At 38.1% G+C, this 19,445-nt stretch overlaps 1 protein-coding gene across 3 annotated transcripts in view; it reads right to left on the bottom strand.

Annotated features, from left to right (window-relative positions):
• Positions 1-728: 728 nt before the first annotated feature.
• Positions 729-19,445, bottom strand: part of kbtbd2 (kelch repeat and BTB (POZ) domain containing 2) — a 43,901-nt gene continuing 25,184 nt past the window's right edge. For all 3 annotated transcript variants that reach the window (XM_039753164.1, XM_039753165.1, XM_039753166.1), the window contains exons 3-4: positions 4,875-5,040; positions 729-3,501 (exon numbers count right to left, since the gene is read on the bottom strand). In XM_039753164.1, the coding sequence (XP_039609098.1) occupies positions 1,954-3,501; positions 4,875-5,040 (1,714 nt within the window). In that variant the 3' untranslated portion in view covers positions 729-1,953. The remainder of the gene's footprint in view (positions 3,502-4,874; positions 5,041-19,445) is intronic.

Here is a 19,445-nt window from a genome sequence, read left to right as displayed (position 1 = left end):
AAATTAGAAAACCGTGAATGTGTTATTTGCTGTCCAAAACAATTAAATAACCAGTACCTTATCAGCATTAGGGCATGATGGCAGCACAAAACACACAAGGGCCAACTACTTTAGCAATCTTCAAAGCACACAAAATTGCCCCACCCTTCCAAAAATTCTTCACACCATTCTTTAAAAAAGAAAAAATAAATCACCCTGGACAGGACCAACATTGTGGTAAGAAAAAAGGAAAAGGTCCAATTATATATGCTTGCACGAGCCTGCCAATTTTGGCTGATGCAAACAGGAGAGGAAAAACGTTCAGTCTTTGGGACACTGAAACAGGAAGGCCAATTTTTTTTGTGTGACCATATCTGAAAAGGCATTTCACATTTAGCACCTGCATAAGAAACAAACAAACCAACAATCTTTGGGGATAAATGTGTGGAGCAACTGCTTTGCAAGTTTAACCACAACCCTAACATCTGCAAATAAGCAATGGCTTCCACTCAGAGGTTTAAATTTTAATTTTCACAGCTTAAGTCCTCTTATTGTTAGTTTTGTTGTTTATTGCTATACAGGATAACTATAAAATTACAGTTTTTGATAAAGTGACAGAAACCCTTCCTACATACAATAAACTACTAGCAATTTGATGAATAGTGTATAAAACTAAACAAAAATCTGAGAATCCTGTGACCCACTTGTAAAACTGTCTCCAATATATGAATAAAGATGCAAAAACTGGCTTATGGAAAGATTTTTTTAATAAATTAATGTCATTTAAAATACAGTGCCAAAGAAACATGATGCAGCCAAACATGCTAGTAAGGTTTGTCATGAAGCACCTGTGCTCATGTTAAGATTTTATTTTCCTTAGAGAAAGCCCCCTGCTACTGCTAGTGGTTTCTGGGACTAGTTCCAGAGTAGCGCTTCTGCACTCAGCAAGCAAGCGGCTTTCCTCAATTTAAAAATGGGTAGGGACATCTATACACAATCACACTACAGTAATGTACGATATTAAATAAAAAAATACAAAATAGACCTGGTTATTCCACACTAACTTTTTTGTTTTAAAAATGAAAAATATATATTTATATATATATATATATATATCTTTATATATTTCAGCAGCAGGAAATAATACGCATGAGCCCGTAGTACTGTAGTACAGAGAGGGTGGAGGCATTTACTGAAAGGAGCTCCACATGGGACCCGCACTAAATATATGTGTGTGTGTGTGTATTTTATGTGTGTGTGTGTGTATTTGTATGAGTTTGGTAGGTGGGGGTAGGGGGTTTGGTTTAAAGAGAGAGGCCAGCAAGTCCTATGACAAGCCCAGTGATCCTTAAGAGCACACTCTTTAGTTAAATGACCAGCTGCTTGGAAGACCCACAGCTAACTGAGTAGAAGTGAGAGCAGAGAAGACATATTCACTCAACTCTCTCCTGGAATTAAATGACTGGAAGAGGCACATAGAAGGGAAATAGCAGTAGATCTGATGTCAGCTTGTCAGGCACCTAAACAACAAGAGCCTGCTTTTGACTGAACCTGCAGTCAGACAGTCTCCATTCCATTGGGTGTCTGCTGTCTAAAGCAAGACCGGTCCATATCAGTCCTGGAACTGGTCTAACTGTGAAAGGGGATTTGGTTTTTTGGCTGTTCTAACCAGAGTTTTTGGGAAATGCATTTACTTCGATTTTACAGGTATATTAATTCCCCACTAATACTTAACTGAACTACAAAAATGATAAAACAGCAGGAATTTTTAGATGAACTGTATGGACTCATTTTTTGTAGTGACTATATAGAGAAGGTAATGACTAGAGGATGGGATAGTGTATAGGGTTTGCATGTGTATGCAAAAGGACATCGCTGCCTTGTCCCTAAACTTAATACTCTTGGCCAAAATCAGGAGGAATTGACCCTGCTTCTATAAAACCAACCAACTTTGGAGTTAGCCTCATTTAAAAGCTATACACGAGGGAGAGTCATCATTTCACCATCAAGTTCAAACTCTTCTGTGCCATCAGGGGAAAACAAATAGGTTGGGGGCTTCCATGGCGACTCATCTAGGCAGGAAGGATACAATTTGCCAACAGTGCAGCGAAAGTCTTTACCTAGATCCCAAAGAACACGCTCAGAAATTGGCTGCCGCAGGAACCATCGATCCAGCTCCAAGTCATATTGGTAGATGGCATACTTTGCCTTTTCATTCATGTGTGTTTCCCTCATGAAAATACACAAGGAGTTGAGAATTACAACTGCTCGCACGCAGGGATCAGAGTAACGCTTAGCTGGAATATTTGCAGCGGTTCTCCACTCATTCTTGTTGACATCATAGATTTCAACAGCAACAGAGGAACCATCCACTGTGCTGGTGGGTAGCCGGCTTCCTGAATTACTTACAATGTGTAACCCACCTATATAGAAAATGAGATCACCAAAGGTAGCAGCTGAAGCAAAGCAGCGACTGGTCTGACGCATAGCCATTTCTACCCACGTGTCGGCTCGGGGAAAATAGCAGTATATAAGATTATGTGTCATAACATAGATGCAGTCATTTGTCACAACAGAGGTACTCCATGTCCAGGCACACGGTAGGGGACTTACCAATGTCCATTCATCTTTTTCACAATCATAACGCTCTACTGTCCTCCTATTCATCTCTCCACCAATGTTATCGCCACCTATTGCATAGATGTAACCATCACAGTAGACCAAAGAGGGCTTAATGCGGGGATACACCATAGGTGTTTTGGGAATCCATTTGTTTTGCTGAGCATCAAACCAGTAAAATGAATCCACTGGTCGGAAGATTGCTTGTAACTTGCTGCTTTTGTTATGGTTGGCAATGGGATTCTTCTGTGGAATTTGTCCTCCAGCAATATAAATGTCATTATCAGGGGTTACCAGTGTGCCTACTTTCTGGAGATCACCAGGTGGGTTACAAAGCTTGTAGACCTTCTCCGCTTGGGGACTATAACAAACAGCAGAGTGGCTAGATCCAGTATTGTCAGTAGGGTTTTCCGAGTTTGCTTCAATGAAAATCAGCATCTCCTCTTTTGTCATACCTAAACGGGGCTTGAAGAATTTAGGCATAGATTTATAGAGGCCTTGTACCACCACAGACTTATCATTCGGTGGTAGACCTTGAAACCAGGCCCGCTGTGTCACCTCTGAGAGGGCATCAATGCGAATCTGACTGAGGACTGATGAAAGGTATTGCGAGCGGGCTTCTGTGTTGTACTCCAACCACAGCATGGCTGCCTCACGTACAGTTTCTTCCTTCTCAACATTGAGATTGTCACTACTAAGGATATCAATCAACAGTTCATGGGAAAGTAGCAGGAAAGCCTCCTGTCTGTAGACAACAGCAAACTTGTGTTCGACCATTCGTTTTGCACTCTGCTTCAGCTCGGTACAGCTGAACAGATCACCAAAGCTCAGCATTCGTACGCAGTTCTCCGCATTAATCTTCTTTATTAGGTATTCTTTGCATCTAAATAACACATCTTCTACCTAGAAAAAGGAAGAAAGAAAGAAAATATATACAAAAAAAGTTGTAAAGAATCGGTTCAATGTGCACGCAGCAGTTATTACATTTTAAAATTGATTTTTTTTTTCAATAAAAATCGCCTTAAATTACTATCCATGATTATTCATTCTTCTTCTTATCATTTTTAAAAATATTACATTAGTGAAACTGTGGAATATAACAAACGGGTCTACTGTATTCAGTTCAATCTTAAAGCACATGGAGGCCAGCATCCATTCTGGCAACAATATGCACATCTGTCAGAACCCAAATGCAGAGAATATGAAGAAACAGTTTTGAAATAACCTGCAACCAAACTGTTATAAAGTGGATGGGAAGAAACATTTCTGGGGAGCTATTAAGTTAATTAACAAAAAACAGAAAATGTAAAGACTGCCAAGTATATTGTCTTTATGGCAGTTTTGGGGAGGCATGTCTCTGAAGCACTTCACTGAGGTTGTAAAACCAAATTTGCATAGCTAGGGCTTAGGGTACAACTGGATAATTTTTCTCCCCTTAAAAATAGTTTGCCTATATGCTACTATATAAACATGTATACAGCATGTAAAAGCCTATTTCAGGGAACAATATTAATGTGAAAGAAACCCAAGGGACTTTGTTGATTATTTTGTAGCTTTTACTTGTTTGTACTGAGAAACTTGTTATGACAGGGTCGTATAAATCTGAAGCATAGAATAGTTAATGCAGATTCACACCATTTCTGAACACAACACACACTTATACAGTTATCTCACAGTGGTTTTGTTTTTTCTGTTAGACATTCTTTTTATTGTGTGTAAAGTGTATGTTTTTGCCTCACTTTAACATAAAACAAGAGACCAAGTTGTTCAAAAGAAATCTTTCACACATTTTAAATACCACCAGCCAAGGGGGAACCACCTGACTTTTAATGATATTAGTAAATTTAAAACATTCTGTATAAACACTTACTCTATGTTTTTGCTTGTTTTCTGTTTTTTAGGGGAAGAAAAATATTTGTGATTAGTCAAAACTATTTTTTAGAAGATGAATGAATATCTAAGTAAGTTTTACAAAATTTCTAACATAAACACTCAAAACAGATTTCCTTATTTGAATTGTGTGACATCCAAGCTGTACATGAACACCTACAAATTGGTCTTAAATTACAACTGCTAAATTGGAGAGTAAAACCAATAACTTTTCAGTGGCGATTTCCCCTCTCACTCCCATAAAGGAACTGTATTCACACTTCAGCGTAAACAAATTTTTCTCCATGTCTTAGATGATGGAGAAAAGGAACAGCTACATGGACTAACTGAAGCTAGGATGGAATACAAAAGGATGTTGAAGGCATGCAAAGTTTTTCCACACTCACCTGTAAGAAGCAGGCTGTCTCATAAAGAGGCTCTACAGTGCTGTCATTTATTGCCAGGTTGCCTGTATATGCATAGGTAATAATTATCTGAAGAGTAACAGGGTCAACATTTTTCAAATGAATGTGTGTCTGCTTGCTTTCACTGAGTCCACTCATGAACATTGCCCTGCAAAAGAGAGTAGGGTTAGGAATTTTCTCAAACACAAAGAAATACTAAAAATAATTAGTATGGTACCATGATTTCGGACAAGAAGTTATTCTTAATCATTAATCATTTTATAGCGGCCATTCACATCAGTATTAAAAAAATATATGTTTTTTGAAACAAATTTAAAAAAGAGTTGGAAAAGTAATTTTAAGGTTAAATTAAAAGGTAATACAACGCATGAACCACACAGTTTGTGTCAATTTAAAAGACAAATTAATAAATGTTACTTGCTCAAGATGCTACAAATGATATAATTAAATTATATCAATAACTGTAATAGAAACATTGGCTTAGCAATATACTGTTATGTTTGCCAAGAAAAAGGAAGGAAAACTAGAATAATGGAAGTGACCAAAATCAAAGTTGAAGCCAGGAAAAAAAGAGTCTAACACACTATTATTGAACACAAAAAGAAACACACTGATTTATTTTGAATTCTCTGCAAACTCAGATGACTGACAAGCGAACAGTGCCACCCTTCTACCTTTACAACAGCATCACAATGTGCAGCAGTGTTTAAGGAAGCCAGTGAAAAGGTCAATTTTGTGATTAAAGTGGAAATTTCGGCTTTAATCTCAAAATGTGTACTTTAACCTTGTAGTTTACTTTATTATTAAAGTAGACGGTCATAAATGTCATCTTAAAACCGACCCAGTTTTTAATTGTTACGTGCTTCTGGGGCTTCCTCCTGAACTGAAGGCAGCAATCGCCACACAGAACACAATACATTTATGACATTCCAGCACATTTATAATCCTTAGATTTATACTTGATATCACTTTCATTATGAAATGCATTAAAGTTTGCATGTAACATTTTACAAAAAAATGTCATTAACTTAATTTAACTAACAAATACTGTTAATAATTGCACATGTGAGAGCAGCAGAGTGGCAGTGCGGTATTGCTGCTGCCTCACAGCAGGGAGTCATGTCCCTTCTGTTTCCTGCCTAGAGTTTGCATGTTTTCCAGGTGGGTTTCCACAATGTGCTCCGGTGTCCTTCCAAAAACATGAAGGTTTGGGGATTTGGTGATGCTAATAAATGTGTATGTTTGTGTTCACCTTGTGAATTCCTTTATAACTGTAAATGCTCGACTGTAGGTGACTCTCCTTGCACCTAAAAAAGTGCACCCTTTTGTACACCTTCTCCTCATCTGCACTATGAACCTGGAATGGACGAGACATTTGAAAGCTTCTGTGGATAACAAAATGCAGTTAATGTAAGCAGTGGGTGAAGAGAAAACTGAGTTGGAACTGTCCTCTGAGGTGCTGCTATGTTGCTGACCATCATCTCCAATGCACAGTTCTAGAACCTCTCAAACTGTCCCCAGTCACTTAGCTAGTACATTATCCAGGATTCCATGGAAGCATCTACCTGTATCATCTTGAGTTTATTCTTCAACCAGAAATGTTCTAAATTGTTAAAGGAACTGAAAAAGCACATAGACCAAAACATTTCATCTGTTCCTATAGAGATCTATAGGCAAACTGCAGAAGATCAAGGTGGTCTGTTACTTGAGTCATTTATTAGAAGTGGCCTCTCAAAAGTTTTTTTTTTTTTTTTTTTTAAAATGAGGGGGCTATTACACTGAGGTAATTAGAAGCCCTGGTATTCCCACTTTTTGGCACTAAGACTATGCAGGGTGTCTTCCACAACTGTACACACACTCACCAAAACAATAGATCCTACAGAGTTTTCTGGCACATGTGGTGAACACCCAACTGCCTGAGCAATCCTTCCCCAGGGGCTTCCCATTCTCAGAAGGTCCTTCATCTGAGAAGAAGTTCTTTTAGGAAGGTAAGGCATATCTGCCCAATTCAGCATACAAATGATAGCAGGATTAGTGGAGGGCCTCACTAATGGATAGGAGACAAATCCCACACAAACCATGTCTACATTTCTTTTCCTCATCATCACCTGATAACCCTGTTGCAGGCACATCAGTAATGATCTTCATCATAAACCATATCTCCCTGCCACTGTTCTGATGTGACTTGCACTTCAGCTTGTCCTTGCAGCAATACTACTTCTGGGAGTTCCCTCCAGACCTGAAAACCCTCATCTTTTTGTTAGAACCATGTATATTGTCCATTTTCTCTGCCTTGTTTGTCCATTTCCTCAAAGTCCTTTTGAACACTTACAGTTAAACAACAACAACATTTACATAGCACATTCTCATACAAATAATGTAGCTCAAAGTGCTTTACATGATGAAGAAAAGAGAAAATAAAAAGACAAAGTATGAATTAGAATAAGACAACACTAATTAACATAGAATAAGAGTAAGGTCCGATGGCCAGGGAAGACAGAAAAAAAAAAAAAACTCCAGACGGCTGGAGATAAAAAATAAAATCTGCAGGGGTTCCAGGCCACGGGAACGCCCAGTCCCCTCTGGGCATTCTACCTAACATAAATGAAATGGTCCTCTTTGTATTTAGGGTTCTCTTGAAACGACTTGATGATGATGGCCATGTAGACTTCTGGCTTTTATGCCACTAAGCCATCAAATAGGTTTATACTTGATAATCAAGTATAAAGTGGTGGTTGCGTCTTACTAAGGGGAAAAATACCATAAATTATATGCCTTCTTTACATTTGGAATAACACAAGGCCCAGGTTTTCATTTCCTTAAAGGTACAATGTTGTTCCTTTAAATAAATGAGTTACTGTTAGTATAAAGCTATTGAATGGGACTTCTCTTTTTGCCATGGTATAGAATGGGCATTGAGTATCATGAAATACATTGTATTGAATACAAATTCTGATGATATATCTCTAACATGGACTCCCTATGGCTTCTCATGATTTCTTGGCTAACATTGCCTATGATAACAGATGGGTTGGTACAATTAGGGGAGAGAAAAATTGCCAAATCACAATATAATTAAAACTGATCACAGCTACTGTACATAGTAGTCATATTATTTTACTGTCATATGTCCTTATGGACCCCGTGATCATCAGAGGTGACTGTGTGCAGAGAGTGCAGACCTATAAATACCTGGCAGTACAGCTGGATGATAAATTGGGCTGGACTGCCATTACTGATGCTCTGTGTAAGAGAGGACAGAGCCGACTATTCCTTAGAAGACTGGCATCCTTCAACTTCTGCAATCAGATGCTGCAGATGTTCTATCAGACAGTTGTAGAGAGCACCCTCTTTTACGCAGTGGTGTGCTGGGGAGGCAACATTAAGAAGAGGGATGCCTCACACCTGGACAAACTGGTGAGGAAGGCAGGCTCTATTGTAGGCACGGAGCTGGACAATTTGACATCTGTGGCAGAGCGACGAACACTGAGCAGGCTCCTGTCAATCATGAAGAATCCACTGCCATCCACTGAACAGTATCATCTCCAGACAGAAGAACAGCTTCAGTGACAGACTGCTGTCACTGTCCTGCTCCACTGACAGATTGAGGAGATCATTCCTTCCCCACACTATGTGACTCTTCAATTACATCCGGTTGGGGGGAGGGGTAAACGTTAACATTATACAGTACAATGGCATTGTCTGTTATACCTGCATTTTTTTAACTTGCACTGCATTACCACCACTATATAATTAATATTGTTTTTATCAGTATGCTGCTGCTGGAGTATGTGAATTTCCCCTTGGGGATTAATAAAGTATCTACCTATTATATATACAGGTAAAATTCTGTTGCCACGAATATCTTTACAACAAAATTTTCATTACAACAAAGTACTTTTATGGTCCAATCAGTTCCCCCATATGACACGAGTCTATAGAAATCTCATTACTATGAAGTACATTCAGCAGATACTTTTATTACAACGAAGTGCCCAAAAGACCTTGAAATGCCTGAATGAATCATCCACAGAGCAGTTAGTTCTGTGGTCACAGCTCAGTTGTGCACAACGATCCCCAAACAGAAACACTGTTTTAAAAAAATAAATAAATAAAAATCTTCCTTTGAACTTTGCTCATACTGTTTTTTTGCTGTTTTTGTTTTCAGTGATGCGTTTTGTTTATTGCTCATCAACATATGAAAAACATCCATTGGAATCTGATTCATTATCACCCTCCTATAGAAACAGCAGACGCGAAAAAATAACAGTTCATATTAGAAAAAACACTTAAAATTTTTGCAGGTCTCAATTGCGGCAAAAAGAAAAAAAAAACGTTGCCAGTAAATTCGGAATATTGGCATCGACACTGTCAACTTTCTTGAAAGACTAAGCAAAAAAAAGAAGAAACATCTCGGGTTGCAAATGTATGTGGACTGCTGCATTTAAAGACCTCGAAAAAGCAGTTTTTATGTTGTTCAGTGATGATCGTTCAAGAAACATTCCTATTAATGCTGCACTCATTCAAGAAAATGTGAGGTTTCTAAACAATCTTGGGACCACCCACAGCTGGACAACACACTGAAGAGCGTCCTGAAGTGCGATAACTGCGTCTGTAGAAGACTGTTTATAAGTTGCCAGAGCAACAGCAGGCTCACAGATCTGCTGCGTCTCTCCGCCAAAGCAAACTCAATGGGTAATGCAGGGAACAGGATTACAAGGCCACAACCCTGCCCGACTGCTGTGTCTGTTTATAGGAGAGTGGTAGATCCTGCTACAATAAGTAACTGTGCTGTTCCTGTTTCAAGCTGAATAAAGCTTGTTTTGCTAAAGTACTGAGACTCAGTCTTGTGTTTTGGGGTGTAAGACAAGGACTTATAGTGCAACCCTGATTTTTTAGGATTTGCTTCTGTGGCGCCTCACTGCACCGCTGTGAGCCTACTGTTTCCCTGCCCCGGCAACGGACAAACAATCTTACACAGACATGGCAATCACGCTTCCAGACGCACTTTACCGCGACGTTCCCGTTTGGTCCCAAGAGTTCAGAAACTTCACAATATGAAGATGACGAAGAAAAGGATGATTCGGCTTCTGATTGATAACTGTCGTGCCCATAACTTGCTTCCACATTTAGATAATGTTTGTGTTGAATTTCTCCCACCCAACTGCACAGCAGTGCTTCAGCTTTTGGATTTGGGCATTATTCTTGCACTCTGAAAGCGTATTATCACAAGGAAATACTGAGAAAAATTCTTGTCAACATAACTTGTAGACAGGAGGAGATTAAAATGAACGCAAAATAAGCTATTGAAATGATTGCAGACGCATATACACACACACACACACAGTATATATCACAGTAAAAAACAAAAATATCTAAAATTAAGTCCATTTGACTTAATTTGTATTAAAACCACTGCTGTTTTTTTAAAAAAAATATATATATTTTCACTATATAGTCAATTCTCAACGTTTGCAGATTTAACTTTTGCAACTTACAGGTATTCATGATATTTTTCACCTTCACCTTTTCACTTTCACTTTGGCAACCTCACACATTCATGAGCTTCACAGCTATGCACATTAGAGAAAAAAATTGAAGTGCAAATCTGGTAAATGGTAATTATTTATTTATTTTTTTTTATCTGTAGGGAAGGGCATGCTGTAGTATAGATTTCTGAATTTCTGTGGAAGCCCCCTGATCGTGAAACATCACAGAATGAGGTTTGATTGACACTGACAACGGGGACAGGAGAATGAATTGCATACAATTGGATATACTCTTGTTCATTCTACTGTCGTAAAGAGCTTGTTCCATATTTTCATTGATCCGTTTCCAAAAAAAAAAAAAATATAAAATCATGTTTAGTGTTGTAATTATACCCTAAAAGCACAGTGCAATTCCACCAGGGGCTACTGTAAATCCAAGCATACAAAGTCAGTGATGTGGCTTACTGAGAAAATAAAGATGTTAGATAAACTTCTTGCTGGAATGTCAGCAGCTGCAAGTTTAATGTTAACGAACTGACCAGCTAGCAGGCATCATGGCTGCCAAACCCATCATTGATCGCAGCCTTAAGGTTAAACATCAGCTCGTCTCTGCTGTGCTCCCATGCATCAAGAGCCTTAAAGATTTCAAGCAGCACACAAAGCAGATGTCGCTAATGGATTATTTCAACCCAGCGAGTCCTTCACAATCTCCAACGCCATCCACCAGTTGTAAAAGATGAAGTGTCACAAGTGAAATCAGGACCACGCCAGTCTCGGCATCTTCTGACAGAAGTGATTACTTTTTTTTTTTGTTTTAAATGGAGATGTTTGCACAAAATGTCACAGAATTGGAGAAAATGTCTAGAGAGAGAATTTGTTTTGCATATTACCAATTGTATTTTGAGTGCTGCATTTTATGGGTTATTTTGTAGTTACTGTGTTATGAAAATGGCATATTATCAAATCAAGAATTTTGTTATAAAGAATTCCATGAAGAGTGTATTTTGACCAATCTCTAGCAAAAGACTACAGCTTTTGGTGGTCACTGAAATCTAGCTCCCTATTCCCCATCAGTTCAATGTGTTAACATTCTAGTCTTCAACTTTCTTGTTGTTTCCTAGGAATGTAACCCGTGTAAAAGTTGAGGATTGGCTGTATTTGAGCAGTCATGTAAACTGCAAGTGAACAAAGAAGAGCACAGCATGTTAAATTGAGGCTGGCTGTTTAGTTTGTATTCCAAGGTATGTGTTAAACCATTGCAATTCACAGACAGCAAACCCAACAATGTGTGCCAAAGCAAAAATACACAATGGTCTTTCTTTGCTTCTGTACACATTTGCCAAAACTATGCATGTTCATGTTAAGTTACGTTTATTCTTGTATTAGCATACATCATTCAGGACCACTGCGAGTGAGCCACCATTTATTTGTTTTTTTTTTTTTGTTTTTTTAAATAAACTCCCAGGTCACACCATCCACAATGTGAAACTCACAATTTCTTCTTTCTCCACATCAAATTGATGCCGGCTGTGTACCTTGTACTCTAACAGTAGAAAAACATTGCAAAGCAATTTCAAACATTTTTAGCTATGTGAAATAATTGGAGCACCAACAGATTTCATATTAGCATATGATCTTTTTTATTACGTGTACTGAAGAAAAGAAAAGTTATATTAAGTACATTTTTGTTGTTGGTCTGGAGGAAGAGTGAGTCAGCAATTTGAATTTGGTACATGCAAGTCTGTGTAACTGTTTTAATACAAACATTGCAGTGCCCAAAAATAGGGAGACTATGCATAAATAGTCCCACAAATTTCATCACAATAGATTTAAAGCATCATACATGAAACTCAAAGAGGGAATCCTGCTCGTTAGAAACTCTTGTTAAATTTAATCAGCATCGCAAAGAGGACCAAGAAGCATCTGAAACCAGAGAGTATACTGCCAATTTTTGCTACTACTTGAAGAACTGTGTGAAATCAGTGATCCTACCCTTTTTTACCAACACAATTCTAAAACTTTCTTCTGACTTTTAAATAGCTTATATGCACATTTTCATGTCTTTGCCCTTATATCTTCTATAACAATAATACAGATGTGACAAGTCTGTGGGATTTGTAACAGTGTTAATTATCTTTAGGCCTCTCTTTCGCAAATCTTCCTCTAGTGCAACAATTGTGAACCAGATGCCACTATAAGATTAATGATTGCACTGTTAGTTCTTAGCCGTTAACTACAACTTGTAAAAAAACTTAACAGTGTTAGGTCAAATGTACAATTTAATAAATGTTGTAATAAAAAGAAAAACAAATCAAAAATAAGCAAAACTGTTTATAATTCCCAAAGATTTTGCAGAGTGAAAGCTTTTATTAGAAATATATTTTTACAGTGCTACAGAGGCTGTTTGATTTGCTATTAAAATCAGTTTGCTTTTAGCTTCTGCTTTTACAGCATACTCATCTGCTGCATGTTTAAGTGCTTTTGCATCAGCCTTCACTTGGTTTTTTATTTGTTTTTCCACTTGTTAAGCTCATTCATGAGGCTCTTCCTCTAAGGTAATCTTTGTCCTTGCCTCAGTCATTTCTGTTTGTCACTGAAAACATAATCCTTCTGCCAATTGCCTACAGCTGAAATAAAAAGCTCTTTTGTAATCAGAAAATTACATCCTCCCAGAACAGCCCTGATGTGGTCAATGATGATTCTCTGTGCAACCACTAGACCAGTGGTGGCACTCAGAACCCTCTCTGTGGGCATGCACACCATCATCCCAGCACAGAGTCCGCCCGAGTTCATTACTAGAAAGCCAGAGGGAAGCAGGGCTGGGCTGCTCCTCTCCCCCTCTCCACACACGCCTGAGGACATCTCTCACATCACCCACCCCTCTGCCCAGTAGCCCAATGGGAGCGCTTCCTCCCTCCCCTGTAAGGCTGGCAAGCTCACACGAGGCGTGAGGATGCAGCGCGGACAGTAGCCTGTTAAGTCTGTGGCGAAGGTGATTTCCGTGGTAGAGCTGGAGAAGAGCTACATTGGAGGGAAGCGTAGTTCACAGCATGGCAGGGGAGCAGATTGTTGATTCAGGGAATATTCATTTCTTTAGTGTTAACTAATAGTGTTAGCTATTCTTGGTACTGGGATAGATTTGTAGTGGGTGCTTCATTTTTTTTTATTTTTTATTTTTTTTTATTTTGAGTTTTTGTAGACAAAGACTTGAACACCCAAAAATGAATACAGCAAAAAAAGCAAGAACAGATTGTTGAAGATCATTCCAAGAGGCCTGGACAGAGTCATTTGGAGTGATTGAACGCAATGGGAAAGCATTATGTATTCTGTGTAATGAAAGTGTTGTGTGTTGCACATCAAGTGTCAGACGGCACTTTGACACCAACCACAAAAAAGTGTTGCCAAACTTGGTGAAACTGAAAGAAATGAGTTTCTTAAAGCGAAATTGAAGAAATAGAATTCCCAGTATCTTAGTTTTTGCAACTATCTTTCTAGAACAAACCTGGCAGCTGCCAGTTTACAAATTTCACTGTGCATAGCAAAACATGGTAAGCACCTCTCTGATGGGGATATTATTAAAACGGCCATGTTGTCTGAGAGCAATTCCCTTTTTTCATGATTTCCCAAACAAGGATAAAATTATTTAACGCATCTCAGAGATGCCACTTAGCAGAAATACTGTTAAAGATCGAGTCCAGCGCATGGCAAGTGATGTTAGTCAGCAGCTCACCACCGACTTACAAAAGACAGCCTGTTACTCCATGTGCTCGGATGAAAGCACAGATATAAATAATCATGCAAGGCTAGCAGTAATTTTGCGTTATGCTGTTGGCGACATCAAGAGTGAAGAGCAGGTGAAACTGGTGTCTTTGCTTAAAAGAACACAAGGGATAGATATATATATATATAATGCTGTGATGGAGGCTTTTTGTCACAAGAAATAAGGCCTGAAAAAGTGGTTTCAATTACTAGTGATGGGGCACCTTCTATGGTGGGGGCAACATCTGGTTTCATACAATTCTTTGTTAAAGAAACAAAACATCAAGTCATTCAGTTCCATTGTACATACATCAAGAAGCTCTTTGTGTCAGGGATAGTAGCAAGAAATTTGACAATGTCCTCAAAATGTCACAAAAATGGTGAATTACATCATGGCTCGTGCTCTGAATTTAACAGTTTCAAGCACTTCTTGAGGAGGTTCAGGCACAGTATAATTGTTTAGTTATGTACAATAATGCCTGGTGGCTGAGCAGAGGACAAGTCCTGGTGAATCTGTAGCCTGCTTGGATGAAACTAGGCTGTTTATGAATGAAAAAGGGCAGGAATATCCACAGCTCACTGATATGGCCTGGCATACCAATTTCATGTTTTTTTTTTTTTACAGATTTTACACTACACTTCAATGTACTGAACAAATAACTATAAGGTGTAGGGAAAACCGCAGAAAGACGTTTTGTGATATCAAAACATTTGAGAGAAGGTTTTTGAAAGAGACCTTGAAATTGGGCAACTGAAATATTTTCCAAATCTAAAAATGCATTTAGAAAATTCTACAACATTTGCAGACAATCCTACAAGTCCTCAGGAAATCTACAAGGAATTGTCTAGCATTCTAGCAGCTGCAAAGGTGAATTTTAGCAACATATTTTCACAGTTCCGTAAGATGGAGTCAACCCTGTGTTTTCTTACTTCTCCAGATAAAGACATCTTGATCTTTGCTGCTGGTAACATTTAGGAAATCTGGAAATAGAGCTATTGGAATATCAAGAAAGCTGTATCTGGAAAAATAAATTCTATGATCTGCGTGAAACACTTGAGAAGATAGAAAGGATGACAACGGGCAGCACAGTTAGTTCTGAAAATGGTGTGGAATTCTCTGCCGAATAATTTTAAGTCAACGAAAGCACTTGGGATTGCTTTCCTTGCTTTGTTTGGATCATCTTATGCTTGTGAGCAGCTGTTTTCAGCTTTGCATTATATCAAATCCGACACCAGAAACAGACTAACAGATGACCCGAGTACTGCATGTGTTGCTCTCAAACTTAAAGTATGAGCCAAGGTTAGACAAATTATCAGCATGCATACAACAGCAAAAATCATGTTAATTGTTCAAAAGCATGCCAAATTCAAACTTTTACCTTTCAATAAAAAGTTTTTTGTATCATTGAAAGCTCAGTTATTGTGTTTTTCTTTTAAGACAAAAGATGTTAATGTACGAGTTGTTTTTTCTAAACTAAAATCTCAGGTTAAATTGTCATGTTGGCACTTTGTGATAAATAAGTGGGTTATGGGTTGCAGTTTGGGCACTCGGTCTCTAAAAGGTTCATCATCACTGCACTAGACTGCTTCATCAGATTCTCAGTTACAATCTCCTTATCTTTCTCTCCACTCTTGCCTGTCCAAGTGAAAAAAAAACAGCAGTACTTTCACTACATCCCATAGACTTCTGAACTCTGCTTTGGAGCTCATCGTTCCATTCAAAAGAGCATCTAACCTTTCTCACAAAAGTCTGTTGTGCTCACAGCAAAAATCACAAAATTATTTGAACTCCCTTAGCACATCACCACACACTGACTGATTCACTTGCTTTGATCAGACAAGGAGTGTGCAGGATACTAATTTTCTGAGCACACTACTCCTTACTTGAGACCATCTGCCTTGGGTCAAGACACTGCATATTCTTAACAAGCAGGTGGATTACTGGTGCCTTTTTAAAAAACCTGGCCAATAGTTCAATTAGAAAATGTAAACATACCATCTTTATTACAAGCAGCTACCTCTCTGAAATTTCTTTTCTAGCCTTAGCTTGACCGAGGACCTTCTTTGCCACAAACTCAACGTCCATCACTGATATATCCTTCTGCTCACTAGTTTCCCAAAAAGGGACCTGGAGGACCGCCAATGTTAATGTTGCTTTTATCAGGACCTTTTCCTAAACAAAAATGTTCCATGAGCCTTATAGATCGGGCACACACAAAAATTACTCGCTCACAATTGACTTCAATTGCCATTTAACAGTGAATGTCATCACATAAATACATTTTAAAAATAATGTATAATTATTTATAATACTTTACTAAATACTAAATTTTCTTTGTGCCAGATAGGGTGATTTCAGCATAAGGCTTATGAAGAATGATATGATCTTCATAAAATGATTGATCTCACCATGTACAAATAATATATACACGGACTTCTTTCCAGTAACTAAAAAATAAATACTGCTTAAAATCAATAATAGAATTAAAATTCAAAAATATCATGGTGCTTGGTGAATAGCAAATAATTCAGGATATTGGAGGCCAAAGCATTAAATTCTCTTTGACATACAGCCACATATTCTATATAGTGGTGTTAACAAAATTTCAGCATAAACATGTTGCAACCTGTGATTTTTTTCAACCAGACCTCTCTGTAAGCTGGACCGTCTTTGAAAAGCCAGTAGAGGATGGAAACAGAATGGTCCCATTCCATTCCATTCCAATCCACTCTATCTTCATTCATCGCAAAATGCATTGTGGAGATGTCAAGTCCACATGGTCCTATGTTGATTAATGTCTTGTTCACAGTGGATAAAAGCTTTGACTGTAACAAGTCACATTTCAGTTAATGCATCCATGGATAACTGAACAATATTTTTCAATCCAAACTCGGTTATGGTGTTGTGCAATTTTTATTTTGTCATAGTGTCATGAGCAGTTGCATGCCCCCCTAAACTGTGCTTTCATACCTAGTTTTCACTTCTCCACCATTTCAAATCTTAAGATGTAAACTCATTTGTTTTAGCCAAGTGATTAAAGGTCTCATAAAAATGAAGGGTTTCTCCAGTTTACTCAGGCACTTCTCAGACAAGCAATGATTTACAATAAGAAGCAATATCAAATGTAGTAAAACATGCACATTTTGTTTCACTACACGAAAATTTACAAGGGATTTTGTGGTCTATAAACATTTTTAAAAAGATGAAGATTGGTGCACGATTAAAAATAGCACAACTCAGGTACTTTCAGCACCCACAAATCTACAGCAGACAGTACATCAGTGTTAGAAATGGATTTCTGTTTGCCTGGATACTTCACTGTATAAGGGAATTATACTAACCGTTGCTGTGCTAGCTGAAGAGGAGTTGAACACGGCGTCAATTCCAATTGTTTTTCATTTAGGCTAAATATTTATATTTTTAGTTAACTGCTAAATTTACAAATTTTTACTGAGTAAAGTATGTAATAACTCTATTTAGTATTTAGACATTAATTACTTTAGATTTGCAGAAATTTAATTTTATTAAGCCATATATTTTCAACATTAGCTTTTTCTTACTGGGCAGGGTTATCATTTAAGTCTTTGATAGGTTACATATACAGGATGGAGCATAAAGATCTCTCACATTTTGAGGGAGAACTGTGTAGGCTGTAGTGGAGGTAGAGAGGTGGGGTTGGTCGCATTCAGTAGGTTAGGCTCTACCATTTTCAGTACCCATCATGAGTTGGACCAGTGAACATCGAGGCTTTGTTGTTCAAGGGTATCAGGAGAAGAACCAATCTGTGATAGCGACGCGTTCCATACATGTTTAGTGTTCGGTCTTCTGTACCAGATCGGAAAACAATTTTGCTATGGATTTCTAACCTTTGGGCAACAGGGTCCACACTTAAAAGAAAATTACCTGGCAGACCTAGGACAGAACATGTGCGGTTTAAACAGGATGGGGCCACAGCTCACATAGCATGATGTTCACATGGAGTGTTGAGGGAACTGTTCCCTGGGCATTTGATCTCTTTATAGGGAGATGTGGGATGGCCGGCAGTCACCAGATTTAAGACCTTGTAACTTTTTCTTCTGGGGATACCTAAAGGAAAAGGTTTTCTAGCATCGTCCTCAATCTCTTGAGGATTTAAAGGAAAGGATCAAGACAGGAAATCGACACCATTCTGCCTGAGATGACCCAGACAGTAATGGGAACTTCCGGGAACTTCTTCAGCAATTAATTGCTAATGACAACCACCATTTATCTGATATGATTTTTAAAACCCATTAAAACAAAACCTTGTTTTGTTTATGTACTTTTCAGAAATATATAATTTTTTTTTTAAAGATACCTTTGTTCATATTTTATAAACTCCTTCAAAATGTGGGAGATCTTTATGCCCCATTATGTACAATAACAGATCTTGTTAATTTATGGCTTGTCAGTGCTTTTGTTTTGCCATGGCAGGTGATTCTTACTTTTCAGTTTTTTCCTTTCCAAATGATTTATAGTCTGAATGGGATTAGTAATTCTCAGTCCTTCACTTTCTCGTCAGTTTACCTTTGGATGTTTTACAGTTTAAGATGAAGAGACAGACACAGGTGTAAACAAAGAAGAGAGAGATGGGGCACTACTAGTTCCTTTGCCATTTGCATTATACTGCTAAAAAGGAGCAATTAAAACAGTGAATGCAGCTGTTTAAGATTAAAATAAGCAACTAAGGGTGAGGAATCTTAACAAGCAATACAACTAAAATGAAGCATAAAAATTAAACACTTACTGCTCAAACAACAACACTAATAATAGACTTATCATTATATATGATAGATAGATACTTTATTAATCCCAAGGGGAAATTCACATAATCCAGCAGCAGTATACTGATACAAAGAAACAATATTAAATTAAATAGTAATAAAAATGAAGAAAAATAAAAATAAAAAAGCAAACAATAACTTTGAATAATGTTATTTACTCCCCAGGGTGGAATTGAAGAGTCGCATAGTGTGGGGGAGGAATGATCTCCTCAGTCTGTCAGTGAAGTAAGACAGTGACAAAAGTCTGTCACTGAACCTACTCCTCTGCCTGGAAATGACACAGTTCAGTGGATGCAGTGTATTATTCATGATTGACAGGAGTTTGCTTAGCGCCCGTCGCTCTGCCACAGATGTCAAACTGTCCAACTTTACTCCTACAATAGAGCCTGCCTTCTTAACAAGTTTGTCCAGGCGTGAGGCGTCTTTCATCTTTATGCTGCCACCCCAGCACACCACCGCGTAGAAGAGGGCACTCGCCACAACCGTCTGGTAGAACATCTGC

The sequence above is a fragment of the Polypterus senegalus genome, chromosome 5 (genome assembly GCF_016835505.1).
Source record: "Polypterus senegalus isolate Bchr_013 chromosome 5, ASM1683550v1, whole genome shotgun sequence".
Classification (NCBI taxonomy): Eukaryota; Metazoa; Chordata; class Cladistia; order Polypteriformes; family Polypteridae; genus Polypterus; species Polypterus senegalus.
The sequence above is the reverse complement of the archived record's forward strand: the minus strand, read 5'-3'. Positions and strand labels throughout refer to the sequence as shown.